The sequence below is a fragment of the Accipiter gentilis genome, chromosome 21 (assembly GCF_929443795.1).
Source record: "Accipiter gentilis chromosome 21, bAccGen1.1, whole genome shotgun sequence".
Taxonomy (NCBI): Eukaryota; Metazoa; Chordata; class Aves; order Accipitriformes; family Accipitridae; genus Astur; species Astur gentilis.
The window spans coordinates 3,298,996-3,326,875 of NC_064900.1; the positions used below are offsets into that span (position 1 = coordinate 3,298,996).

The window sequence follows — 27,880 nt, forward strand, 5'->3', positions numbered from 1 at the left end:
TGGGTTTGGTGCCCCACCAGCAGCAGGTCCGCAAGGACCAAAGCGGACAAAACCCCGGACAAAACCCGCAGGGCTGGGACGCCGTGGGCCAGGCCCCGCCGCCGGCAGTCACCACAGAGAGAGGCCTTGGGGTGCTGGGGGGGACGGGAGGGAGGGGGCAAAGCGCCCTTTCTCCGGGCTCTGAGGATGAGTGAAAAGGCGAGGAGGGAGGTTATTTTTTTTAATTTTCCCGTTAGAGGGACTCGGAGCTTTCGCGTCGCCCGGCTCCAGCGGGGTGCGGGGGGTGCCAGCCTCCTCCCCACAGCCCCGCTCCGCCCTTCTCTCTCATGCTCGTTTCGGGGTCTCGGCTGGGCCCGCTCTCTTCGCCTCCCTCCCGCCGGCGCCCCGCAACCTGCATAAGAGCACTCGCCCCTCTCCGGCCCCGCGTTGGGGGGGAGCCTCTCTTCCCCGCCTGAGGCGGGGGCGAACCCGGGATCGAGCATGGAGCCGTGGTGTACCGACAGCGGCGGGAGGGAGGGGGGGGTTTATTCAGATTCCGGGGTGAGGCGGGGCGGGGCGAGGCGTGGGAGCCCCCGGGGTGACGCAAGGGCGGCGGCGGCCGTGTGAGGGGACGGCGGGCGGTGCGAGCGGGATGGCGGCGGCGGCGGCGGCGGGCGGCGCGGCCCCGGAGCAGGAGCCGGAGCCGGAGCCACCGCGGCGCGGCCCGGCGGAGGACGAGGAGGAGGAGGAGGAGGAGGAGGCGGTGGTGGAAGCGGAGGCGGTGGAAGCGGAGGCGGAGCTGTCGGCGGAGCTGTCGGCGCGGCGCAGCGCTGAGGCGCGGCGGTTGGTGCTGTCGCCCCGTCGGTTGTCGGGCCCGCTGCCCGCCGGGCTGTCGCAGTGGTTCCCGGCGTTGGAGGTGCTGGACGTGAGCGGGACGGGGCTGGCGGTGCTGGGAGAGGAGTTGCTGGCCCTGCCGCGTCTCCACACGCTCCTGGCTAAGAACAACCGGCTGGGCGGGCCCGGTTCGCTGCCCAAGGGGCTGGGGCAGGCCCCGCCGGGCCGCTCCCTCCGCGTCCTCAACCTCAGCGGGAACCGCTTCGCCGAGGTGCCGCCCGCCCTGCTGGGGCTCCGCGGGCTGCAGAGCCTCAGCCTCGGCGGTAACCGCCTCCACGGCATCCCGCCCGACATCCAGGAGCTCCGCAGGTGAGGGCAGGGCGCCGGGCGGGACGGGCCGGTCCCCCCCCCACACACACACCACCACCAACCCCCCCCAACCCGAGCCTGTGCCCGGGGGGGACACGACGAGAAAAGCCCCGGCAGCTGCCAGGCAAAGCCGACCGGATTTTCTGGCCGCCGCCGCCGGCAGCACGCCTCGTGTCTCCCTCCCGCTCGGGGAGCGAGTTTTGTCGGGCCTCAGGTGTCTGTAAGCACTGCTGCTGCTATAATGTGTCTCTTCCCCCACATCAGGTTGGGTTACCCAAGCTCGAAGCCACTCTTCGAGCGGCCGATGGGCCTTCTGCGCTCGCCACGTGGGCGACTCTTTCAGGATTTCCTCGTCCTTGGGCCGCCTCGGCGCAGGGGAGGCTCTCCTGATGACGGTGTGGTTGGTACGAATGTTGACGTGCGGCAGGCGCTCTGTGGCTTTGCTGTGATACAGATCTCTAGGCGAGAGCAAAATAAAACCCCTGGTCTCATGCAGCTAGTGGCTGCACGATGGGTCACAGAGGAGGATAAAGATCTGGTTGTGGCTTCTGCAAACAATAGGGCCTTTCTGCTGATACGGCTCCGGTCGCATCAGGGTGCTTGCTGGCATGGTTGGGTTTTTGTTGTAGTTCTCTCCACCCATCCGGCTCGCGTAGATCCGACAGATCAGCTGACGGATATTCTGAAGTGTAGAGCCCTAGGCTGTCTGCGCTCAGGTGCGGTGGTACGTCTGGCTCTCAGGCTGGACCAAACCACCACAGGCCAGTGGCATAGAAACCTATGGCTGAATCACAGCAGGCAGGAATGTTGGTGAGGTGGGAACAGATCTTAGTCAGGACTGGGTATTGACTGCCCGCATTGACCTGGGATAGGTACTTCTGAAGCTTGCCATCCTCCTGGGCCAGCCAGAGGCCGTGTTCTGGCTCGCGCGCTACACGCAGGCACCTTGGTGTGTTCTGCTGGTTTCTCAAGCCTCAGACTAGCCCCTCTGTGGCTCTCTGCGAAGACTTTGGGTCTGAACTTTCTTTACTCCAGCTCTTTGCCAAGGGACTTGCCAGAGGCAGCCTCTCTTACGCAAATTCCAGCAACCTTGACCCTAAGTAGCTGGATTCGCCCTGATGGCTCAGCAGAGCTGCATCCAGCGGAAGCACGAGATGTTGTATGTGGGGTGCTGTCTCTCATGGCCTTAGGTTGGAAGTACCAGAACTGCTTGAGTGCTGGTGGGAGACGGTTTTGTCCACTGCAATATAATACAGTTGTGTACGCGGCTTTTGCCCGGATGGCACAGCATGCACCTCTTGGGGATCTGGAGCAAGTCTGGGTTAAGCTAAGTTTGAGAGATGCTATGAGGCATTTTGAGTGCTAGAGAATGCCCATGTCCGTCTTGGCAGAGTTGGGATGCGTCCTGGGTTGAGGCTTTCATGAGGAGGAGAAAACTCAGCTTTTTCCCTGTTCAGGAGCAGTTGCTTCAGGGATAACGAAGGAAATGAGGACAGTGGCACCAGCTTCATGGGAGGCTGGTAGAGGAGGGCAGTTGCGTGTGGGAGATGATCCATGTTGCTTCCATAGCATGCCTGGTGGCATCCAGGATGTGGTTGGGATCTGATTGTTGCGCCGACCTCTGAGGCAGAGACTCCCGGCTGCTGCTTAGATGCTTTCATCTGTGGTTCTGGTTTCTCTATCTCTCTTCTTTTCTTTTCTTTTTTTTTTTCCCCCCTCAACAAATCTCAGCCCTGATTTTTGTTACGCTGCTGACCCTGGGAAGGTACCAGGCTGCGTAGCAATGCACGTGGTGCCCCAGTGGGCTGTGTGCCGTGCTCTCCATGCTGCACCACTGCCAAACTACTGGTACATGGTTACTCTGCTTTGTTCCTCTGGCCTGCCCTGAAGCAGGCCTCCTGTTTGTTCTGTCCTGCAGCTTTTCTTGGGCTGGTTGTGCTCGAACCCCAGAATGATAATTCTAAGAGGGCAAATGCGGACAAAGCTATTGAACTGTCTGTTTATCATCACAAAATGATGTGTCAGTTAGAAAAACGAGACTAGATGCAGCTTGTGTCTGCTGCCCACGTAATCACAGCTAACTCGTTGAACTTCTGCTAACGTGTCACCATAATATAATTGAACTTTAGCTCAAGATAGCGAATCCGTGCCCCACCAGGATTGTCACCTTCTTTACCACTATGCCATCAGTGACTCTTGTGTATCTGGGTCTGCTTAAGTAACAAAAGGGAGCAGCATGCTTGCTTGTAAGAGCTGGGAGAGAACAATACTTTATAATCTAATGTTCCTCCAGAGGGAATCCTGAATCTACTCATTGGGAGCCAGATAACCAGTGACCTGCCACCCTTGCCAAAAAGATAGTAGATATGCACTGGAGAGTAGCTGCTGCCAGTCCCTCTTCCCATCTGCCACCAACAGAGGTATCCACAGCGTGAGCACGCATAGTGTTGAAGTGGATAAAACGAGCCTGAGCAAGGGCAGAGCAGAGCCCTTGGGCAACACGGAGACATCTCTTCATTTCTGAACTCAGGGTCGGGAGGTGGGACCTGGTGTAGGTACGGGGGCTTCTGTTAACCTCACAGCTCAAGCTGCAAGTGTCCATCTCACTGTTGCTGGCAAGCCAAGGCTTTGAGCCTTTTTCCGTATGCAACTTCCCATAAAAGAAATTTTCTTGTGTCTCGTGGTCTCTGAGACCACAGAGGAATGCACGCAGCACTTTGACCGGACACGTTTCTCCTGCTGGTACTAGAGTTCCTGAGGCCAGCAGTTCTCTTCTTCCCGTGACCCTGGCAAACTCCCATTTGCCCCAGTCACTGATTATAGCGCTGAGCAGAGTTGCAGAGATCTATAAATACTTCTTATGTTTCCAGGGAATGTCTGAGCTCTGATGAGATTTAAAAAAAAAAAAAATTGTGATAACTAAGCCTCATGTCTTTCCTCTATGCCCCACAGTTTCCTGTTGTAGTTTTTGAAGGGGTAGCCCATCAGTTTTAGTGAAGGTCAGGAATACAGCAGGTAAGGAGCCTACGTGGTGAAGTTGAAAGAATAGAAAGCTGATGGGTCCGATCTGCTGAAGGAGAAGGAACACGCTGGCAACTGCAAGTGCAAAAGCACTGGAATGAGAGATGTGTGCTTTGTGTTGTTAATCACATGAAGATAGTAATTACACAACTTTGCAGCAAGCTGGGGTCAGGCATTTTGTGCAAAACCTTTTCTCTAGCATGTTCCTAGTGATTTGGCAAGTTAACGAACAGCAGTAAGAACCGCAGACAGTCCTGATGCTGTCTTGTCTTACTCCCAGCCTCAGCCGTCTGCCCCATCCTTGCCCACACAAATCTTTGTGTGCAGTGCAAGATCCTGCATGGAAGGTGAGTGTCTTTCACCTGATTATCAGTTACCTCCTAGGCCGTTGTAGAGGGACCACCTATAGATGTCCTTATGCTTGAAACTTCCTTCATTCACATGGCTTCGTAAGTGGATGATCATGATTGCTCTGGTGATGGCAGCAGGATGCTGCTGATCATAGCATGCTGGCACCAAGGATGAATAGCCTTTGCGTTAGGAAAATGCAGTGCTCTTTCCTCCTAATGCCACTGTAAGTGTCTGTGGTGACCTGCAACAGCCTCTTACATTTCTGAGAAAGGTAAGTGTGGGCCCTGCTGAGGGCTTTTTTTAATCATGTTGAGGCTGTGCCAGCTCCTTCTGTATGCCCACCACCCCCAGTTACTGTCAGCTAGCAGTGCGAGTACGGTGCAAGACCTGAGTTGCAGCATTGGCCGTTGCTGTGAATTTAGAGTAGAAAATGCACCAGATGGGCGAGAGCAGCCCTCTTTGCATTGCTTTGCTATTTGTTGCCAGATAAAAGATGAACTTAGCATAGGTAGACATAAGTGTCATCTTTTCTGTAGTTCTTCCCCCACCATTGACCTTGCTGTGTTTTCGGTGTGAGATGTTATGGTCAGTCACTCTCTCTCATATTCCATTCACAGCCCCCAGCAGCTCCTGAACTGTGATCTGTGTAGACATCCCACTTCTGCGTTGGTTGTGTGTATCCTTCCTCTGCTGATCCAGCTGGGGATGCGCTAAGGGGCAACGTGTATTATAGCTGGTGAGCTAGAAATGTGGTCATCTACTTGTGTGCATTCTGGACAAAATTTGTTTGACAAGTCTGGTAAAATACAGCTCTGATCTTCACTGTCCAACTGTGGCTTTTGGCTTAAGGGTGCATCGATTGCCCTGATCAGTGTGCTCGCTTGGGGAAATGTCTTGCAAGTGCCCTGTTAAAGGGAAAAATTCTTAACAGCTTAGCGAAAGGCAATCGATACCTTGGCTCTCCCGATGTGAATTTTGAGTTTAGTCTTACTCTTCTAGTGAATACTCTTGTGCTCAGTAGAGCGCCAGGAGCAGGCGGAAAGAGCTTGGAAAAGAGCCAGGCTCCTTCCAGGCGTCTGCTGTGCATGCTCCTTTCCTTCTTGCTTGGATTCCTCTACTAAAGCCCAGTTGTGCAAGGGCTGGGATCAAAGGCCTCAAACGCCTAACTGGATTCATCCAAGTTTTTTGTAAAGTCTTAGATGCTGTGAAAACCAGAGTATTTGCTTTTATTCGTGGGTAGTATTAAGCATGTTAGACAAGCATGCACTTAAGAATGGCTGTTACAGTGTGGGAAAAATGGCAAGTGAGGCTTTGATAAAGATACAGCATTAGGAAATCTGTTTGCTGCCTCCCTTTTTCTTCTCCTCTTCAAACGTTTTGCAAATAGTTTTCAGACAACCGTTTGATCTTAAATTTGCGTGTCAGCAAAGGCTATGCAGTTCTCTCAGGAATTAGCAAATCGTAGAACAGGGTTAACAGGAGTGTATTGTGGGCTGCTTTTAAATTCCTCCCTTGCATGAGCCTCAAAACTGCCTGGAAATTTCTTGCTAAAAAGTTTATCTTAAAAAGACCTGGAGCTATTTCAGGCTCATTGTTTCTTTTTTAGATTACCTATTTAGATGCATCTGTTTGATGTCAGTGGTTGAATTTTATCCAAAGAAGCATCTGTGGGGAAACAGGGTGGATTGAAAATTTGAGTATCTTCTATGCCAGAAGACATTCTCGCCTTGAAACATGACTATGAAAGTGTCATGGTAATTGATAGGGTATCAGAAATACCTCTAGTGCTCAGAGTGGGCTCTTCTTAGTGTTTTGGGGCTTTTTGATTTGTTTTGTGCTATATGATGACCTGGAAACCTCAAGGACATACTCAAGCAAGAATCTACATTCTGTTGGCGAGTTAAACTTTGCTGCCACCACCTGAATCGATTCATAGTTGTTTGAGCATTCCCCCATGCCCTGTCCATATGTAAAAGGATTCACATGGCCACCCTACAGCCCTGTGGTGTGAAATTTCCTGCTAGAGAGGAACGACACGCGATGGGCTCAACGTGCTGGCTGCTGCTTGGCCGCAATTAGTACTGGCTGAGCTGAGTGAGGAGCCTGCTGGATATGAGGCTGAAAGGGACTCTGGCCTTTTATTAGTGTATTTGTAAACATTGCTAAAAGGCAGGGAAAGTGTCAGCCCCTGTCAGTTACTCTGTAAAATGGGGGGTGGTGGGGGGGGTGGTGGGGTGGTGGTGTGGGTCAGTTTTTGTTGAGATGGATTTTGTTAGTGTTTTTCCCTTCTTGAAACTTGTTCAGCCAGAGCCTGCGTGGCAGGTTGGAAGTACATCATTTATTCTAGCTTCAAAAATAGGAACTGAGCTTATGTTCGTTTGAGGCTGGTTGCTCTCTGGCTTTTCTAAGTTCCTGGACTGACTTTTGAAAGTACAGAAAAATTCCAGCTCTCCCTCTGTGTACACAGTGATGCATGAGACCTTAGCTGGCTGGTCCAAATGACTATACAGATTAATGATTGTCAGAAAAACTGGGTCTTGGTGTGAAAGGTTAGTTAGAAGTATTCGCTAAGCTCAGTCCCGTCTCTGCTGTGGTCCTCATGTGAAAAACTATGGTAAACGGTGTGGCTTGCCTCGTTGCAGGCTCTTTTGCGAGGAGGGCAGAGCTCAGCAGTGCTTTTGCTCGTCTTACCAAGCAGCAAACTGCTCTCTGAGTAGGACAGCTCGAGAGCCAGCATTGCCTTGGCCTTTAGGTACAGGCTTAGTGCGACGTGAAAATCGGGCCAGGAGTAGATGAGCTGGGAGCGAACTGTGGCCGTTGAGCGCTCGTTACAAAAGGGTTGTGTCTCTGGAAAATCCTTGCCTGTGTCATGATTAGCTTTGCTCAAACAATTCTTGACACTTTAATTTGATGCAGAAATGACTGTTGTTAATTTCTCCATCTTGCTGAGCCAAGGCTAGGCTAGATCCTTCTTTCTAGCAAATTGTATTTTGGGGGACGGGAGTTATAGATTTCTTTTGCCTACTGAGCAGTGTTTCAGTGGAAGCTATCAGAATATCTTTGCTGTATTTAAAATCAGTTTCTTTATAGTTTCAAAACCTCTTCCCTGTGTTTTTTTAAGAAGTTTATCATCTAATTCATATCTTAAGTTGATGTTGGAAATTCTGAATTTGCTGTACTAGGCTGGACCCGGTGAGTTGTTAGTCTACCAACCTCAAAAAGCTGATTCAGAAGATAGGTACAAAGAAAACAATTTTTGAGAAACCCATTGTTGCCACTGAAGGGTTTACCTTATTTAGCGGATTTCTAGTTAGAATCAGCTTGTAGTCTGATGTTGGGGCTTTATATCCTAGCTAGTATAACTGAGCGTTCTCATTACACAGACTTTACAAAGAACAGATTTGAAAGCTGTAAGTAGTTTGCAGGCAGTGTTTTTACAATTTGTGCAGTAAGCTGCTCTTGAAACTTACGCATTTCAAGCCTTGAAATGAATTTCCAAACCATCTTTTACCATATATTTTGCACCCCTCTTCCCCTTCCCTGGTGGTATGGTTTTTTACACAATGTGGCTTTATGGTCATTATTGTCTTAAAACACAGAGGATGAAGAGTTAATTATTCACTTTTCCTAGGAAGTGGAAACTTGTACACGTCTAAGCCTTGTTTAAACATTGAAATCCACGCTACTAGAATTCCCTTGCCCAACAGTTTTCGGTGTGGGCTCCAGCCATGGCATGGAGTTAAAACATGCCTAGGAATTGTATGGTCAGCAGTTAAGTCCCTAATGAGAGCCAAGCAGCCTAAATCCACCTTGGGAAACAATGGAGGTTGCAGAAGGAATTTTGGTTAAAACTCGGGGCTTTGTTAGGGGATCAAAATTTAATTAAAAATAATCTCCCCTTGACGTGGTCTCTGCATAGCAGCCTTCCTCCTACCCCCACTCCTCACCTACAGGTTCTCTGTGCAGAAGAGAAGCTGCTTTTGAGCAGTGGGGTTTTGGTGGTGGTTTTTTTCCTGGCTGCTTTCTCACATGTTCAGAATGACCTCCAAATGTGCTGTCCCACTTGATCTCTCAGCTGAAGCAAGTGTAGTTCTTCCTTTCACATACTCAGATTCAGTTTAAGGCTTAATTTTGTGCCCACTTTGTCAAATTTCAGTTATTTAGCTTTCCTCTGACATACTCCAAAAAGGTGAGCGAATCCGGGGGATGTTAAGCTCTGTGACCTTCTCCTGGTGTGTTGCAGAGGTCTGTCATTCTGTTCTTCGCTGTTAGGCAGATGGACCTTTGTGCTGTGTTAGTGGCCCCCGTAGCCCAAGCAGATGCTGTCACTGGGTCTTTGGGGTTCAAGTTTCTTGCAAGAACTGAAGGAAGTAGTCTCTTTCTACCATTCTTCTGCTCCATCCCAGGGAGAACCTCAGAGAGGAGCTTCTCTGGCGTTCCACACGTGCTGGGGCGCAATTGCAGGGTTCAGACCTTCTCTGGGCTGACCACTGTGTCCCTTGGGTGGTTTGGTCATGGGTTTCTTTGCCAGTTGTATCCATAGCCTTTCTCAGTTGCTGGGGTGAGATGAAGGTGTCTCCTATTCCAAGGAGGTCATTAGCTGTTCTTAAAGAAAGGGTGACGGAATCTGGATGACTTCTCTTTCCCTTACCCGCGGGGAACGCTTGGTGGATCAGAGAGGCAGTTGGGCAGCTAACCTGAGTATGTACCGGAGATCCTGAACCAGCACCTGCAGACAGGACCAGGGGATCCACCCTTTTCAGGCATTGGAAAAAGTATTGTCTGGACCGTGATTAGCAATGGTGTTGCTTCCCAGCCAGAAGTACCTAAACTGAACCTGCCTTTGCTCCTTTTCCAGGCAGCGTCTGAGAACAGGGGAGGAAACTATTTGACTCTTGGAAATGGTGACTTGAAGCTATTATGTTGAAGAGAAGTGCTTGGCAATTTTTCTTCCTAGAAGGACAGAGATGCACAGCAAATACTGGCTGCTCCATCTGACAGAAGGGATCTAGTGCCTCTTTGTTCCTGTCTCCCATCCACTGAGTTTTTGCAGGATGTCCAGTGACTTTTTTTTAGGTTTTTTTTATTATTTAAGCTCAAACTATGGTTAAGCCTTGCTAATGTTTTTGGTAGCTTTGGGCTCCATGACTTCAGTATACTGAAATCTATCTGAGAAATTGTATGCATGTACTTGTGTGACTTAGATGTGCTCTGTGCTGTCGTAGCTGTGGTGTTCTCGGTATGTGAATTGTATCAAAGTGGGACTGGCTGCCTGTGACTTCTGCTGAAAGGTTGCAGTTAGTCACAGAGGAGTCAAATGATACCATAAAGAAGGACTAGTGCCTGTGCAGGGCCAGGATTTTCAAGGAGAGCCACTGCTCTCTTGCTTTGCTCCTACTGAAACTGAGAACTCCCACTGACTGCAGCAGGAGCTGCGTCAGTGCTGCAGACCCTGCGTGCGCAGGCTGCTCCTCCTTGGAAATAGGAGCAGGAGCTGGAAGGGGTTGGTGTAGGAATACATAGTTGTCTGGTGCCTACCTACAGGTGTAACGGTGACTGCAGGAGGCTGGAGGTAAATTTTAACATTATCTGTTGTGAAACAGCAGCTCTGTTGTAATTTTGATGTGCAACTCGGCTCTTTTTTTTTTTCTTTTTTTTTTCCCCTCAGCAAATTATCTCATGCACAGTCATCTGTAAGTTTTCTTTAAGAAATGGCAGGAGATGACCAGACCTAGTGTTAAATGAAACTGAAAATTACCTTAATGAAATAATGCAGTGTTTTCTCTTCTCTTTTTCAGTTTAGAGTTTCTATACCTTGGAGGGAATTTCATTACTTCAATTCCACCTGAATTAGCAAACCTGCCTTCTCTAAGTTATCTAGTTCTGTGTGACAACAAGATCCAGAGCATTCCACCTCAGCTGGCACAGTGAGTATTTACTGTCATCAGCCACCAGCTGTAACTCTTGAGTTTTTCTCCTGCATGTGTGGATAAAAGCACCTGGGAGGACCTATTTGTCCTTCAGCTTGTTAATGTGACTAGACTTGAATGAGAAGATCCTTAGCATGGTGCACTGCAGGCAGACCATGAGTATATAATATGGAAATCTCAATCAAAGGGTTATGGGGGAAAAAAATGTCATCAAGTATACTTTTTAAGGTAAATAAATAGATTGTACAGGGAGTCCTGAGAAGTACCTGGGCAACTCGGAAAAGATAAACTGCCATGCTACTGTATTCTTAGTGATGAATGCTTGGTCTGTTTTGTCTTTCACCCAAAACCTTTTTGTGTGTGCTTTTGTGTTGTACCATCCTCTGTGTTCCCTTGGCATTTCTTACTCTAGGATCTCAGAATGTTTTAGTGCTTGTTAAATCCTTGAGCACAGTTCTAGAAGATAAGTTACTGCTTTGTCTGTTTCATCATGGGGAAAAGAGGACACTGCAAACTCTGTATGGGTAGCCTAAGATGGGAGGTGAAGAATTCGGTGTGTAGCTGTAACCCCAAAAGCAATTGAATGGCAGCACGGAGTTTTCTGAGTTGGAATTTGATGGTGTAGTGGGATTACTCTTGATATACAATGTCCAGTTGTCTTGTAACTTGTACTGGTCTGAGAGCATCCCTGGACGCTGCGCTGCAGCATTGCTTTGTGCTTCCTGAGAGAGGAGAATGCCTCCTCCAAAAGCCAACAAACTGCTTGTCACCCATGCCAATGCTAGCCTGGCCTGACCTTGCTTAGCTTTTGAGATCTAGTAGTATCACAGCACAAGGTGGTGCAGCCACATGCAAAGAAAACACGGGGTTTTCCAGGGTTGGCTGCCTGCCAGCAATCATCTTTAATGCATGAGTGAAAGCAGGTGACTTATTCAAACTTGCACAGGACCGTTCTTGATGCGTGCACTGGGTACAAGGAAACACTATCTTCCCCTGAAAGCACTCAGTTTGTGTACTTTTGTTCTGTGCTACCTTTTTTGGGGTGTGTGTGTGGGGGGGCAATACTGAGAGGGACAGCAGCATATTTAAGACTTTAACAGGCATTCCAGAGCTGAGCCAAGTTTTCCGGGGCGTTATGTGTGCTGGAGTAACAGCAGCTCTTTTAGCATGAGTTTATGCTTTAAAAGGAAGAAAAGCCAAAGAAAAAGAAACTGGTGGGAGAGGGGAGAGTAATCAGGTCTGTGGAACGCAGCTGCGGAATGATTTTGCATGCACATCTTGACTGGTTTTCCATCTCCATCCTCAGGCTGCATTCCCTGCGCTCCCTTAGCCTGCACAATAACCTGCTAACTTACCTTCCTCGAGAGATCCTTAACCTGGTTCACCTGGAAGAGCTGAGCTTGCGTGGAAACCCACTGGTGGTTCGCTTTGTCCGTGACCTGACCTACAATCCCCCGAGCCTTCAGGAACTGGCTGGACGCACAGTTAAAACTCGCAATGTTCCCTATGCTCCCAGCGATCTCCCGGAGAATCTTGTCCGGTATCTGAGCTTGGCCAGCAACTGTCCCAATCCTAAATGTGGGGGTAAGTTCACCGCTCTGCTTTTACCTGATGGGTTTTCTTTTCCTTTGATTTGCCATGACTTTAGTAGCTCAGTCAGGTTCAATGTGTTGTTCGCTTAGGAACAAGGTTCGAAGTTGTAGTGCTGGTTTGCTCTATTTGCATGGGATTGTAAGACAGTATTTCTGTCGAAGTCTTTGCAGCTCATCCCAGCACTCCGCTATGCTTTTATGGTCTGAAGCTTCCGATCCGTCTGCCCCGAAATAGTTCAGACTAAGTAATGCACAGGAGAACTTTTGCAAGCACTCTTGCTGAACAGCAAGATTCATTTCTGCGTGGAAAAGAGGAGAGAGGCTGTAGGGCTTGGCAATTACCAAGAGCAACTTGTTTAGCTCTTGCTTGGGACTACTAGCGTGTAGTTCCTGGAAGGAGAGGACTTCATAGAAAAGCCTGGAATGCTTGGCCTTAATTTGGTTTAATGCTTAATCTTTATCCAGAGTAAACGATCTATGCGTTTAGCCTTTAGAAGATTAAGGAAAAAAATCATTAATTAGTATCTACCCTGCAGTCATAACGCAGGCTGTTATCTTATCTCCTTACAGGACAATATCAAAGCATGCTCCGTAAGCAAAGGCGGAAGGGCTGGAACTTGTGTTGAAAGGGAAAGGTTTCCTTTTTTAGAGTTTTGCACAGTTTGGATAACAGTGGATTGGTGTTGCTCTTTTTCACTTTTCCTTTTGAACTAGCATAGTGCTGCAGTGTTGCTCTAGCACTGCAGGAGAAAAGCTTACTCCAGACCAGCTAGGACTTAAACACTGCTGGAAGCTTCTGAAAATGTCAGTATCTAAAATCACTTGCTGTGACGGGAAGAGAACATAACTGTGTGTTACAGCAACACTGTTGCCATGGAAAGTACCATCCAAACTCAGCATGGTGACTTCACTCAAGCAGAAGAAAAGTAGAGCTATGAAGGGCTATTTGCGAACGCATTTTTGCTAGCTGGCAGAAGAGGTTTTACAAGTTTGAAAATGGAGTGGATGAATTAATTTGACATTTAAGAAGTCTGCAAATTCCCAGCCTGAGATTTCTTCCCTAATGGTTAGAAGAAATTGCCAAATTCTTTGGAAATAGGTGCCCTGTGTCCTTTCATGTAGAGTGTGCCGTTTTGAATCGCCTACCAAATAGAGTTCTACAGGAGTTGGGGTTTTTTCTGTGAAGAAAAGAAACTTTGCATTTTCATAGGTGTCCTGGTCCCTTCTCTTCCTCCAGTATCCCTTGTGCTTCCGCATTTAGTGCAGTGTCAATTAAGTCCTAATTTGAGGCATTTGCACCAGCTGCAACAACCTTGTAAGGTTTATGATTTCTCCGCACGGTGTCTCTCATGTCGTTGCTGTTCCCTCTGCCCTTACAGGTGTCTACTTTGACAGCTGCGTCAGACAAATCAAGTTCGTTGACTTCTGTGGGAAGTATCGCCTCCCGCTGATGCACTACCTGTGCTCCCCAGAGTGCTCCTCTCCCTGCAGCTCTGCCTCCCAGAGCTCCACTTCCCAGAGCGAGTCCGACTCCGAGGACGAAGCCAGTGTCGCTGCGCGCAGGATGCAGAAAGTCCTTCTGGGATAACGGGGAGGGAGAGGGGAAGACGGGAAGGAAAACATATTTGAAAAGCAGTAATGGAACAGCGAAGCATGAGCCTCTGGGCTGAAGGGCTCACAAGAAACTGTCCTCAAGTCCATGTAAGGGGCAGAACATCTTAGCAAGCCTAAACTTGCTTGGTGCAGTGCTACTTAGGAGAACTAACTCGGTGGCATACTGCCTGTAGCGTGCCTGGGGTTGTTAGAAACATCTCCTGTCTGGGAGACGTCCCCCCTCCCTCGTACGGGCTGGGGAGGGGGATTTGTTCTCACTGGCGGATTGAGAAGGGTTTTAATATATGACACTTCACTGGACTTCAGTCATCCTGCAGAGAAAGGAGACTGTCCAGCTCTTTTAACACTGTGGTAAATCAGAAACAGGCTAATGATGCCATGTGAGTATGTATGGGCCCCAATGTTTTATATAGCGTTTTGATTCTTGGCTGTCTCCTTTGATTTCAGTTACAGATTTTACACCCATCCACTAGAGATGGGAGTTGTGTTGGGTTTTTTTTGTTCAGGAGTAGATTTTTCCAAACTCTGATTATTCTTTCTTTGCCTAGAGGCGTAGGGTCCCTGTGCTGTTACAGATGTTACAGCCATCATAGAACTGAGCCACCTTTTTTTCTCCCTTGTTATACCAAGCTGCTCTTAGTGTTTCCTCCTAACTGTATGCGTTATTTTTCCTTGCTCTGCCTCTTCCCATTACACCTGGAGCGTTGCTGTCTTTATGGTGCCTTCAGAAAACAGATGAGTTGTGCTATTGAGACTTGGTATTACTTCAGACTTGTGGCTGTACGTGCCTGTGCAAGGGACCAGATGCGATGCTCTGTATCATGTTTTTGAGACTCAGCTTGCTGGAGCATATCTGCTTTTATATCTGTGAGTTACAGGAAAGGTCTCAAGTGACATTTCTAACCAGCCATGTCCCCCTGCTGCAGGTAGCTCTGCTATGCTTGGTACAGAGTTACTTTCCGTCTTTAAGGTCATCTGCTTAAAGTAGGCAGCAGCTTAATGAATTGGAAGTACTGAGAGAAGTGCTGTGGAGAATGTTTTGTTGTTGGGGTTTTTTTTCCTTATTCATAACATGAGAGGAAAAGCCAGTAGGGAGGCTAAGGCGTGTTGTCCAAGCATCTTGCATGAGGTGGTTTTGAAACCTCTTCCTTATTTATTTGTTTGCATTTGCTCTTGTTAGAATAGCTTTGGCAGTCTGTTGGATTGTTCAAATAACACATTCAGTTATCTTAAACTATGTTTAAAGGAAAGCTGCAGAAAATAGCTCAGATTTTCTAAGTTTCAAATAGCTTATAAAAATTAGTATTATGAATTGGCAGGTATCTATAAATCTACTTTATGGGGCTGTTGTGTGTTTTGCTCAGTGAGAGCTGCCCCTTTATTAATATTTCATGGCAGACAGTCCTTTTGATGCAGTTTCAGCTAGAGCAAATCCAACTGTGCCTTTGAATGCATGAGCAGAGCAAATACATTGTGTTAAGAAGCTGAATGAACAAGAAAAACTTTTCTTAACCCACTTTGGTCCTAAGGGGGAAATTAAAAACCTGTGCTCCTCACCTGCATTCAGAAAACGCAGGTACCTGTTTGAATATCTTATGGCAGCTCTGTGTTAATGGTCCTGTTTAATTATATTTGACACTTTATATATTAAAGCACTTTGATAATTCCACTCTTTTTAACTAACTTTAGTGATTTATTTTTTTTTTTTAAATTAGACTACATTATTTTCTTTAATGTGACCTGAAGAACGAGGTCTGTGAAACTTTGTACATTCCAGTCTGTCTTGGTGTACAGGTTGAACTTCTTGCCTTGCATTTCCTTGACAGCACTGCTCATTTCCCCAGTTTCCTTTGGAGAGAACTGGAATTTGGAAGAAGTTATCTGGTTGTAAAATAGCACCCCGTCCATTATTAATCATTGCAACTTAGTCTGAAGATTCCACATACGCACAGATCCACAAGGAACTAAATTGCACGTGCTCTGTGCCTTTCCCAATAATTTTTTTTAAAGTATATTTTTAAGACACAATAAGGTATATGTGCAAAGCAACTGGATGTCACTTTAGCAAATTCTGTGAGGTTTGCTTGGGGAAGAAGAACCTACAGATTTTGAGAGAAACCAACTGCATGCTGTTATTTAAATTGGGATCAGTGAGTGGCCTGTGTTTTGTTCTTCATCTCCTCTTTCAGATGCTTCTTCCTGTCCCAAGTGAATGTCATCACACCAGTGCTGAAGGACAGTAAACTGATTGCAGAGCCACAATTTTAAATGGGCTGCTAGCGTAACAGTAGCGAGCAACTGAGTGATCTAGAGCTTGACTCTTTTGCCAGTGTAAGTGAGCCACACAAGTTGAGATCTCAAGATCTTCTGAGCTCAGGGCCATGAGGTACCACCTTCCTTTCTTCTCTTTAGCAGCAGCTGTCTTGAAGTCATGCATTTTTTCACTTCACAAAGTTAGATTTCACCACGGTTCCTGTTTGCACAGTGGCACCTCTGTGTGTGACAGGTTAAGACCAGTGGTAGCTGGTTCTAATTTAGCTTGATCTTAACTGCATTTTCTTTCCTAAGTGAACAGGCATCGCATTTCTGCCCCCATTTTAATAGGGCCAATAGGCTAACCTTTTTTCACAGCTTCTTCACTGTAGCCAGATCAAAACTTGACAGCTTATGCAGTTGATATGTGTGCATTTTTTAGACTTGATAAAATGTCTTATCTCTTAAAAATTTATATATATTCCTGAATATAGCTACCAGTTTTTCTTTTTTGCTGCTGGGCTTTAAAGTGCAATTCAAGTAAGTCAGAATTTAAAACTATCAAGGACTTGTAAGAAAGAGAAATGGTGGGTTGGCTGTGGATTTGAGAGGACTAGGGATGCAGGTTTGTACTGTAGTGTCTAATGTACTGAGCGGGAGTCAAGTTTTTCCAGCAGTTGTTAGCCCCCTAAAGACTGGAAAATATACTTGGCAATAAAATAGGTAAGACAAAACTTGAAGCTACACTGCTGGATGGTTCCTACCGTCCCCTTCTCGGGGGCCCTGAGAAGTAGACGGTGGTTTTGCCAGCATTATAGCTCTTTTTGGCAGTTTTAAACAGTGGATTTCAGTTCCTACAGATGCGTCTCTGAGTGAAGTCTTCAGTCAGTGTTTTGGTATCAGTCCCCTTGTTGCTACAGCAGCCCAGCATGTCCGGCTTTTGAAACCGTTCTTGAGCTGAGACACGAGAGTGTGAAGCAAAGTTGCTCATTCCTCCTTCCCCGCGGGGCCCGGGGCCCTGCCTGCATTCATCCTCTGCCCTGCCGTCTCTCTGCCAAGGGGAGCTGCTGGTGCGTTTCTGAATGCAGGTACTTAATGTGAACAGTGAGGTCGTGTTAAAAAGAAGCAAAATATCAATTTGACTGGAAGCAACTTACACAGTTGCCAATTCTTTTATGCTTCCCTTTCTTTAGTAAGAGGTGAGACTTGAGGAAGTCAGTAATGAATATTTAAACATACTCTGGAGTGGCCAGATGCAGTTTTTCAGGGGCTTCTGTCCTGGTCATTTTAAGTCTTTGAAATCTTGTGTTGAATTATAATGGGAGTGGGGGGGAGGGAGAGGAGAACCAGCTCCTTTTTGTTCCTTACTCTTGTTGGCAATAATGAATGGAAGGAATTTAATCCACTGAAAGTAATGAAACTTAATCCCTGCAATGTGTCTTTGTTACCCAGTTCAAAGAACTATTTTAATGCATCTTATTCACACGATGCCCTCCCTTCCCAACTGAAGATACTTCAAATAGACTACTTCAGAATGCACACTAATACAGCAGTAACTCTATCTTGGAAACCTTTCTATTGATTATTTCATCTGCCTGCCTGACTAGAGGATTGATCTCTTACTGACCTGAACATTAAGGGTAGAAAGGGTTCTCATCCAGCCCTCTTGCTGAATTTTTATCATGAGCATTTGTTTTAGGAAAAGTGCCTTATGTTTCTAAAAGTGTATTTTGCTAGAAATGTATGAATGTAGAATATCTCTAACAGTATTTCATTATGAGCTGTAAAACAAATTGTAAACACTAAACCAAAAATGTTATTTCTACAGTTGTCTGTCCATTATTTGCCGGCATCTCAATTCTGGTATTGCTGCAGGCAAAACCCTTGCAGAATTGTAGACATGAAAAATGGGGCTATACACGGTCGGGGAACAGATGAGATTTGACCTGTGCTGTGTAAAACCAAGAGTAGGTGAGTCTTCCCAAGGGACTGCTGAAACTCCTGGCTTTTGGGGCCCACTTGTGACAAACCAGTGTGTGTTACAGACCAGACCCTCTTTTGCTTCTGGTATAGGGTTGCAGAAATCTGCTCCACAGTTTAAAGGTAGAAGTAGCTCACTGGCAGATAAATAGATGAACAAGAGAAGGCGGTGTTGTAGTGGAGTTTTCCAGTAATACGAAACAGTTCTAAACTTCTTGAATTGTTTCTCTCTTAATATGCTAACCTTGAAACCTGTAAATGACTTTCTGAATGTTAATTTTCTGATCATGTTAACTGGCTAATGTGTTCCCATTTCTTGTGTAATCCCATGTTTCCTCCTACATCCTGAAGAGTTTTTGTGATCTATTGCCAAAATGTTTCAGATCCTGCCGTGCAATTACCAGTTGTCAGTGCAGAAATGTGGTGTATTGGAAAATGGGACAGTGGGAAACAAGAATTACTCGATATTAACTTCAGCAGGAACTATTTCAGAGATGGTTCAACTTCATGTGTAATGAAAAACCTCTCCAATTATGCAGCAGCCCCATTTCAAATAACATAAAATACCGAGGAATAAGTGACCTTGCCTGTAACAGCCAGGCTGAGAATGTTCCTGCCTCTTTTTGTTAACTAATTTAAAGACACCCTTTTCTGTGGCTTCTTAATACCTTTCTTATATTGGGAAACAAAATCATATAAGTGCTGGTTCAAAGGAACCTCTGGTGGTCTCTAGGCCAGCCTCTTGATTTAAGCAGGACTATTGCCAGCACTAGTTGAGGTTGCTGTGGGTTTGTCTAGCTGACTCCTAGAAACTTCCAAGGATGAAGAGTCCCCAGTCTCTCTGCCTCTGGTGCTGCTATTTCCTCCTGGTGCAGAAGTCTCTCCAAATGTCCAACTTCTTCCTAACATTAGTTGCCTGTCTTCTAACCTCAAGGAGCAAATCTTGGCTTTCAAACTTTCTTCTCTGCTTTTAGCACTAATGCAATAAGAAGAGTGTGAATGAAACGTGAGTTACGTAGATGCCTGAAGCAGATGCTCAGAATGTCAAACTGACATTTTAGGCTTATGCAGAATTGCACAGATCTAAAAGGGAGCATTATGTTGATGCTTTGGAAGAGCTCCTCGTGAAGTAGAGCTATATATTTCCTACTCAGATGGGCTGCCTTAGGTCATCAAGACAGCTAGAGCTGAACGTATGCACCTTTTCCTCTGCACTAAGGTTGTAAGTTGCAGTTGCCAACCATTGAAAGAAATTTATTGGAAGAAAGTTAGTCCTAGTGCTGCCTTGAAGAAGGCCAGGGCCATCTGCACCCTTAGTCAGAGTCTGGAGATGACATGCCATGTCCGAGTGTCTCTTCCCTTTCCAATAGCCACTGCTGTATGGTGACTTACCAGAGGCAGGTTGAGAGCATGTCTTCTTGTACTACAGCTTGCTGTGGTCTCCTATCTCACCAGTCAGCAAAGTGGAGAGTTTTGACAAGGAGGTTTAATAGCAGCCAAGGTCCTTTTAGGATGGAGGGGAAGGTAATCCATAGTAGAGCCCAAGTCCTGCTTCCAACCGGTCTTTTGTGGCAAGGTGACACCAACTCATCTGGTGTCAGTTCGAGAACTGGTCACTCAGGGAACACCCTCGACCGTTCTCTTTGTCCTGGCCTGGGACTTACTGGTGGCAGCTCAAAGCTTGCTATCAGACTGGCAAAGGATTAACGTATCTTCAGAGTGTTGTCCAAGCGCCCCATCTGTAACCCCTTCTTGACTCTGGAAAAAGCAGGACCTGAAGTCAGTACTGATGAGCAAGTTGTAAGTTTATCCTAAATATTACACTTTGATCAGAGTGTCAAAGCCCTGCAAGGCTGGCCACTGTTTACACGTCTCTGAAGATCGTTGCTGGTGTGTTGGCAAATGAATGATTTCACTAAGCTGCATCATTGCTTGTGTAAGGGAACGTGACACATCAGGAGTATGACAAGGTCCTTGCCTGTGCTGTGACACGGATGCTGATGAACTGGTAAGTTGGAAGGGCAAATAAACCCTTCATCTGGATGATAGCGTGGGTGGGGGCAGGGGATCACAAGCTGAAGCCCAGCAGGTCAGCGTGTCACCCTTTAGATCAGCAAGGACACAAACATCTACTGCTGGTGAAAGGACCTGTATGAAAGCCACAGTATTGTTTTGTTTGGGGGCTGTCCCTAGAAGAGTACACTTCAGCCTTAGGGCTTTGAAAATGGATAGGAAAAGAAAATGCCATTGTTGAAAAATGTGTTTCCATAATTCCTGGGGGTCCTGGCATCCATAACAAAAGTGACTTTATAACAAACATGCATAATACTGAGCAAACGTTGTCCTTGGTGCCAGACGACGTTATGTGGTTGCTCTCCAAAGTCTTACTTTGCAAATGCTGTGTTATTAACTCTGGGGAGGGTGGCCCCGTTGTTCCTCAGGAACAAGAGCCACCTGGTTGGCGTAGGTGACTTAATGGATTCTGCTTGTGAGCAGGATGACACCGAACAGGTTTTCCCCAAGCTGGCAGCTCATGGGAATGGGAGGAGTGTGGATGCAGAGCTGGACGCTAGAAGTAGGAGAACTTCCATTTCCCTTAATAGCCCTCCGCTTCAAACGTGCCGGGTATTTTGGGGGGGTGGTGGGAGAAGTTTGGCCTTTGGAGAATGTCCTTTCCATCACGTAAACGGGTCACTGCAACTCTCAACTCCTTCGCGAAGGATCCCTCCGAGGTGCTTAGGGCAGTACTTTGTATCTCCGTGTATTCCCCTGCTCTCAGTCGGAGGGCCCCTGGGGCTCCCCGAACTCAGCCCCCTGCCCGTAAAACCTCCCCGCAGGCAGAGGGGGCTGGCGAAACCACCGGCTGAACCCGGCGCTTTGTTTCTGTTGCGCGTGGCCCTGCTGAAAAGGACTCACTGGAAGATTTTAAAACATCCCTTGCGTTTATAAAACCAAATACCCTTTATAATCTAAATCGGACCGGAGTGGTTTGCAGCAGTGGTTTTCATCTTCAAATAAACACTGCAATGTGTTTTCCAAAGTTGGGTTCCCCCGTTAATCTCTTCAGATATTTGGACTTAAATTGCATCTTTTTGTTTGTTTTTCTTTCTTTCTTTAAAGCAGTCGCGAGTCTTCTACTGAGAGATGTAATCATAAAAGGCCTTGCAAAAAAACCCCGTGTGACTGGGCTCGTCGAAACACGTTTTGAAACGGTCCAGGAATGTCTGAAACTTTATGTTGGTCTTTCACAACTTACAACCCCACCTGGCTGCCTTGCGCTTTGAAAACCTGTTCAGAGATGACCCTTTGCTGTGGTTTGTAGGGGAAAGCCCACCTGGCCACGGCTCGTCCCTGGTCCCAAGCACAGCTCTCCAAGCATCCTGCCTAGAAACACTTCGTAATGCTTTTAGGAAAGCAAATTTTGTTTGGTGCATATGTGGAGGGGAGAAGCATGGCCTGAGGAAGCAAAAACTTTCCTTGATCGAACGCTGCCAGCTGGCATACTCCGGGCTTGTCACGGCAGCGGGTTATTTTCATCCCCGTGCTCTGAGGTCCCTATGACCGTGGGCCACAAGGAAGAAAACTGCTGTAGAGCATGTACAGGAGCATCTCGTTTGCTTCTCCATCTTCTGATAAAGGGCTGTGGGCACCTTACCCTATTCATGTAGAATTTAAAAGTATGCGTCTGCTCTGGTTTATTGCTCTAAAATTGGCCTGCATTAACAGTGGCTGGCAAAGACTTGATGGGGTGTATTCCTGCTCCTGTGTTCCCCACTTCAAGCAGGGGATTGTGGCTAGTGAATTCCCCCCAGGAAAGAGGGCGAAGGCAGGCAGGGCGTCTCCCAGGACCGGCGTGTTCCCGCGGCGAGGAGGAGCCTGAGCTTGTGCTTGTTTACCTGCACCAGTTGCATGTAAATGCCCCTATGTATGCAATGCCGTTTGCTTAGAAGGGGATTAGCAGGGTTTGTCTTCCATCAGCAGCACGGAAAAACACATGTGCAATGTGCAAGGGGAGGGGGAGTTACTGTAATTACTGCTGATGGGTGTGGGTGGCTGTCCCAAAAACAAGCTCTCCGGAGAGCTGGCCGGGCTGCTAGCGCGGATGTTAAAGCGCGCATCCCGACGTGGTCCGAGGGAGCATGTTGCACGCAAAACCAAGAGAGGCTCACGTGGGGTGCGTCCTAGGGCTTAGGAAATGGCAGGTGCCTTTGCCATTACGCGGTTGAGCTTTTGCATCCAAAAGGTCGTTTGCTCTTGAAGAAAGAGGTTCCCCAGCTGCTGCATCCTTCTGCTCTGGGTTGTCCCACAGTCACAGATCTGCCCCTCCAAGGTGACTGCCTTGGGTAAGTGTATTGAAAATGGGTGGCAAAAGCGTCACTGCTGTGTCACGCTACCGCTTACCTAAGTTTTGTGGGGGTTCCTCTTGCGGTTGAAGGAACATAGACCGCAGGATAATTCCTCAAACCCAATACCAGCTTGTGAACCAAGGGTCTCCCAACAGAGAACACCTTCCAACGTCCTTTGTGGTCTCCTGGCAGTAGGATGATGCAAAGTGGTGAGCTGTGCCATTCGTCATGGGGTCTGAAGGTGGCTTCTGTAACAGGTAAGTGAAGAGGGAACGTCCTCTTTAATGGGAATTTCTCAGCTCCAGTCCCTCTTCAGGCAAGCGGTAGCTTTTCAACAGAGTTATGGAATATGCCTTCTATACCATCCCATCACAAGTGTCTAGTGAGGGTAAGTCTCACCTGATACTTTTTTTTAAACCATAATAGTGTTGTCCCCAGCTCTCTGAGGACAAAGGTGAAGCCTAATGATGTTTTGACGTGACAAAATGAGGTGTATCTGCTCTGGTCTGACATTACTTAAATAGCAATGGTGGTGTGATACAGGGCCTGTGGATAGAGGCAGAATGTACTTCATCATGTGTAAAGGTAGCAGATGTTGCTTTTTCCATGGATAGGGATGCAGCAAGTTAGAAATACAGAAACATGCTTCACAAATATGTATTTCACATTGATCATATTAATGCACCAACAGATGAATCCTCCAGTAATACGTGGGATGATGACGAGGTTCATGGTTATCATGACCTAGCAAATCCTGAAGATGATGGCTGGTTCGTCACCCATGGAAAACCTTTTCATCCTTCTAAAAACTCTCCAGACAATTGTAACAGTTCTAGTCCTGGTCCAGGCAACCCTGAGGAGGTGGCCTTGGGTCCACAGTAACTTGATTCATGCAGTGCACTAATTCCTGAAGTCCAGAGTAATAGCCTGGCAACAGAAAGGCTGAAATGGCATCTGAGAAGTGTTCCAGTCATCTTTTGCTACTGCTCCAGGTGCCAGGATAATGTATTTTCCTAAGCTTACTTCCCAGAAACCTGGTACACCCTTGGGTTTAACCAACCATTACAGAAGCTGAGTTGGTGTTTTATGAGAAGACGTCACTGCTGGCACTCATGGTTAGAGGGATAAAAAATATCCTCCGTTGCCCATGTTTTCTCCTTGTCATTATGTGCCTGAACATCCCAGATCTGAGAGGTTTCCACCTGACCGTTGAATTTTACATGACAGCCCAACCATTTCAGCAAAGACTTTCTCTTCTCGTCTCCCCTTTCCTGTTACAGAAACAATCTTTTCAAACTTGAAAGTCCTGTTGCTTTTGTCATGAACTTTTTTTCATAATTCTCTAGGGTGAAAAAAGCTGACAAATGTCTTGTCTTCATGGTCTTTTATTCAGTAATAAGTGTGTTCTCCGTGCAAATTTCGTTGGTAAACATCTAGTCAATAAGGCTTTTCAAAGGCATCCCTCTTTGTTTTCTTTTTTTTTTTTTTTTTTTTTTTTTTTTTTTTTTTTTTTTAAGAAAAGAAAGGTGTGTTTCTCTTATTTTTAAAGCAGGCCACGATGAATGGCTTTCAAAACCTTCAGAGAGACTGAGGAGTTCACAATGTCAGAGCTGGTGCCTGTTGCTCTATGGAGTCTGTGATTATAACACTTTTAAATGACAACAAGCAAAAACCGTTGTGAGTTGTAAAATATTTTCCCATCTCCGTTTTTAAATGTTGGGGTAAAGCAACCTGCAGTTACTGCTTTGAGTTTCTTAGTGGCAACAAAGTAGTGAGCTTATTTATCAGTGTGCTTCAAAGCTTAATTAAAAATTCTGTAAAAGAGATCTGTGATTTTTGAGGTAGATGTCCTTGACTCAAAATAAGTTTAAAGGCCATGGAAAATCTATCATAAGACTTGTATTTTAGGTGTAAAATGTAGGCATATTTAGATCAGTGCCCATCAAGGATAAGACGTACTCAAGCGGTTGTTAAATCAGGTGTTGCACGTCCACAGAAAGCTGCTGCAAAGCCGCATTTGAAACAATAGTTCTGCTTTTAAAATTTGGTTTTGTGCCAGCTTTTACAAAGAGTGAGAAACAATTCTTTCCTTCTATGCTAGGCTTGCGTGTGCCTTGTTGTTTCTTGGTCATCACTCCTCCTCCCATTTGTGCTCCACTGTCTCTGTCCTTCAGCTGACGAACTCCTGGCTCACAGCAACGCTGTGGCCCATCTTGAAGTACGTACGTTAAAATGGGTAATGTCCTTCAACCACTGTTACTTGAGTCCTGAACCTATTCTTTCTGCCAGACGTGCTTGTCCTCCCCACCGTACAAGTTTGTTGTCCAACATCTTGTGTTGATGCCATAAATGAATATTCTATCCTGGGCATGGAGGAACTCCATCCACAGCAACCTTCCCTTCAGCTGCCTTTCCCTCTCCATGCTACTTACCACCTCCGCACTTGCTGCTCTTTGGACATACTGGTCTTCTCCTGACTTGGCAGATTTCTTAGAAATATTTGCTGCCAGGGGCACGTGTCAGTTCCTTCAGAGATACTAGTCCTCTTTTTTTACCTTCCCACCTGCACTGGTTCCTTCCCTGAACTCAAGTTTACTAAATTGTTCTTGGTATAACAGATACCAGAACCGGATATCTGGATATAAAAACCATCAACGGATGGTGGTAACTTCCATTTCCTGACCCTGTTTCTCATAAGCCATTCTGCCTTTGTCTCTGAAGTCAACAACACTGTCTTTGTGAAAGTCAAGGCTTCGCATTGATTTAGCAGATTGATTTGTTTTTTTCAGGCTTACTGGCCTATCTTTACTCCCGTTTGCCTCCACACAGCACTGCTTTCTTCTCTCGTTGTTCTGTCTTTTGCATAAGGATTTTTCCATGACCCCGTCGTACTCCTTTTCCCTCCCGTTCCTCACGTTGCGGTCCCTTCTCTGGCAGCCAACGCATGGGTCCGCTCTGCCGAGGATCCCCGCTCGCATTTTCCACAGTGCTTGTGCAAGTGGTTGCTGGCCTTCCTTCCTTCCGTCCTTACTTCTTCTTGCCTCCTCTTCTTCCTCCTAGTGAGCCCAGAGGCATCATCTTCCACCGCTGGCCCCCAGCACTCCATAGGCTGTCCCCACCGGGATGGGTAAGGATGCAGCCAGCTGGTCTTTGCTCCGGGACGGCCCATCCAGGATGGACAAGGGAACGTTCTCATTCAACACGTTCCCACCAGCCTCAGGAACAAACACGGCGTGATGAACGTCTCCCGCCGGCACCCTCTGCTCCACGTGGTTGTCGGCCTCAGGCTCAGACTGAAGTTTTTGTCTCTAAGAACTGCCACGAGCAAGGGTCTTGCTTGACCGTGAGGGTCCAGAAACAGGGATGTGCGGTCCTTGCCTGGCAGCAGGGTGCTTAGCAGCCAGGGAGACAAGTCCCAGGCTCCTGCTGTGACAAGGAACCATCTTAAAAGGAAGGTGCTGGCCCATTTTTCCAGCTCGTATAAGGAAAAATGCTTCAACTGGGGCAGCTAGAGCCAGAAGCAAGGAGTGCTTCTGTTGTGTGCTGCGTGCGCGTTAGAGCTGCATTAATAGAAAGGGGTTTGTTTTTGTTTTTGTTCTCTATTGTTAGAAAGAAAAACATCTTCACCATGCCAGGTAGAAGAAAGAACATGGTGAATAACTGAGGTGAGATCATTATATGACTTCATGAGTAGTCACGAACTGCTACAATTGAAGGAAACTATCATTTACCACCTGTTATTTAGCAGACGGGCACAGCTGAAACTCGGCTCCACTGCAGACTTTATTGTTTCCCTGTCAAATCCTAAGAGGCTGAGATACCTCCTAGGAGACCACTAATCACTGCTGGGGTTGGGTGTTGCTGGCAGCACTAAATGAACCTTAAAAGGTTTGGTGGTTCAGATTAGCATCAAAGAGGCTGAATGCTTCCCCTGAGTTCCAGGTCATGCTAAACCTTTAATAAAAATCCTACACTGAGACTGGGTATGAAAGGAAAGAGCGGGCAGGCTTATTGACTGCATCTGGCATGACCAGTCCCTTACCTAAAATTAGCTAAACTCCTGGCATCCTGTGTCAGCATGCACTCGGGCTTGGGCAAACCCCAGCTGGTCCCTCGGGAGCTCTGTCCTCCGCACTCGCTCCGAAATGCCAGTGTGGCACCCAGGCATGGTCTTCCACTGAAGCACCATCTAATCTTGGAGGACATTAGTCGTTCATTCGCCAAAGATGGGGACCCATGAAAATCAAGTTTCCAATGGAAAAAAAAAACCCAAGTAGAAAAAGCAACAAGCAGAAAACCGCTCGGTTCTTTGGGGTCTTTTCCCCGTTCTTCTGAAATTATGGTAAAGAAAACACATCCTTCTGTGGGCAGATCCATCAGGGATGCCCTATGTTCCCACCAGCAGACCGTCTGGTTCGCCATAAGGTGTGATTCTGCCTGATCCCATCCCTGTGAGAGGGATTCGCTGATGTCTAATAAAAGCTGTGCACGTGCTCCTTCCCTGTGTGGGAGTGGGAACAATTCACCACGTTTCTTTCTCCTCTGACCATCCACTGGAACTTGTAGAAACTTAATAGCTTTCAGACTCCCAGCCCGCTGCTAAATTTGTTGCAATTTGCCGGGTGGTTTAAAAATTGTTGGTGAAGAGGGGACGCTGGACAGACAAACACATGTACTTGAATAAGCCTCGTTCCCTTCGGATATCCCTCTAAAAATGGGAATGGTCCTAACTAGTTGGAGAGGATCTCATCAAAGGTGAGGCAATCGTTTGTCTTGGAGTCCTGGGACCAAATCTGGATGAACACCCTTGTTTGCCAGAGCCAGGTAGGTGCTTGGTGCCTCCTCCACCAGAAAACTTGGCCACAGCCTCCCTCGATTCCCTTAAGGGCTGGCTACACATTGTGGCGTAGGGTCAGTCTGCTGCTTTCTCAGAAACCCTACCCCGGTTCCCTTTCGCCTGACACAGTACCTAATTCATAACCTCATGTTTTCCTCTTGACGCCATCCCCCCCAAAATAATAATTAGAAAGTGTGTGGGAAACCAATTTACAGAAGGTTGGCAACCTCTCTCCCGCATCCGACGGAGGATTTGCTCCGTCCAGCTGCCCTCCTCTCGTGGCAGATCCAGCCCCTCTGCCCCGTCTGCAGGCGGGCTGATCCCCATCCAGCTTGGCCACTGGTGGGGTGCAGAAAGTCTTCCCAGAGAATTTTTAACGCCCGGTGGATCTGTGGAACGGGTGGAGCAGAAAGGATCAGGGAGAGCCGAAGTAGACCAGCCATTCCACCGGCAGCGAGCACCAGCTCCTTTCTTACAGGGAACTAGCCAAACGGTGGTTGGAAGGAGGTCATGTCTCGGGGTCAAGCCTTCTGTGACTTTCTGACCTGGCCCCCTGTCAGGTGAATCTCGGACTAGCCTTATTTTGCATAAGAGACAGGCAGGATGAGTAGGGTGGTGCTAGCAAACCGGTTTTCACTGGTGGGAGCGAGCTTCAGTTCTAAGCACGGTGGAAACCACGCTGGGGCTGATGTTCCTGCCCTAGACGTGTTCTATGCGCTGTAGTTTCTGCTTACAAGGGGATGTGGGTCTCATACTGCGAGTAGGTGCTTTTCT

The 27,880-nt window shown here is 47.3% G+C and overlaps 1 protein-coding gene across 1 annotated transcript; it reads left to right on the top strand.

The window, feature by feature from the left end:
• Window positions 1–631: 631 nt before the first annotated feature.
• LRRC58 (leucine rich repeat containing 58) lies at window positions 632–17,770 on the top strand. The gene is made up of 4 exons (XM_049824238.1): window positions 632–1,182; window positions 10,353–10,481; window positions 11,791–12,068; window positions 13,456–17,770. Exons 1-4 carry the CDS (start codon window positions 632–634, stop codon window positions 13,662–13,664), a joined length of 1,167 nt encoding a protein of 388 aa, XP_049680195.1. The 3' UTR covers window positions 13,665–17,770.
• Window positions 17,771–27,880: the final 10,110 nt, after the last annotated feature.

Bases quoted from the DNA above. Each gene is read 5' to 3' on its own strand.
- LRRC58 (XM_049824238.1), top strand. From the start codon at position 632: ATGGCGGCGGCGGCGGCGGCGGGCGGCGCGGCCCCGGAGCAGGAGCCG. The intron at 1,183-10,352 runs GTGAGGGCAGGG...TCTCTTTTTCAG, and splicing joins GACATCCAGGAGCTCCGCAG to TTTAGAGTTTCTATACCTTG. The intron at 10,482-11,790 runs GTGAGTATTTAC...CTCCATCCTCAG, and splicing joins ATTCCACCTCAGCTGGCACA to GCTGCATTCCCTGCGCTCCC.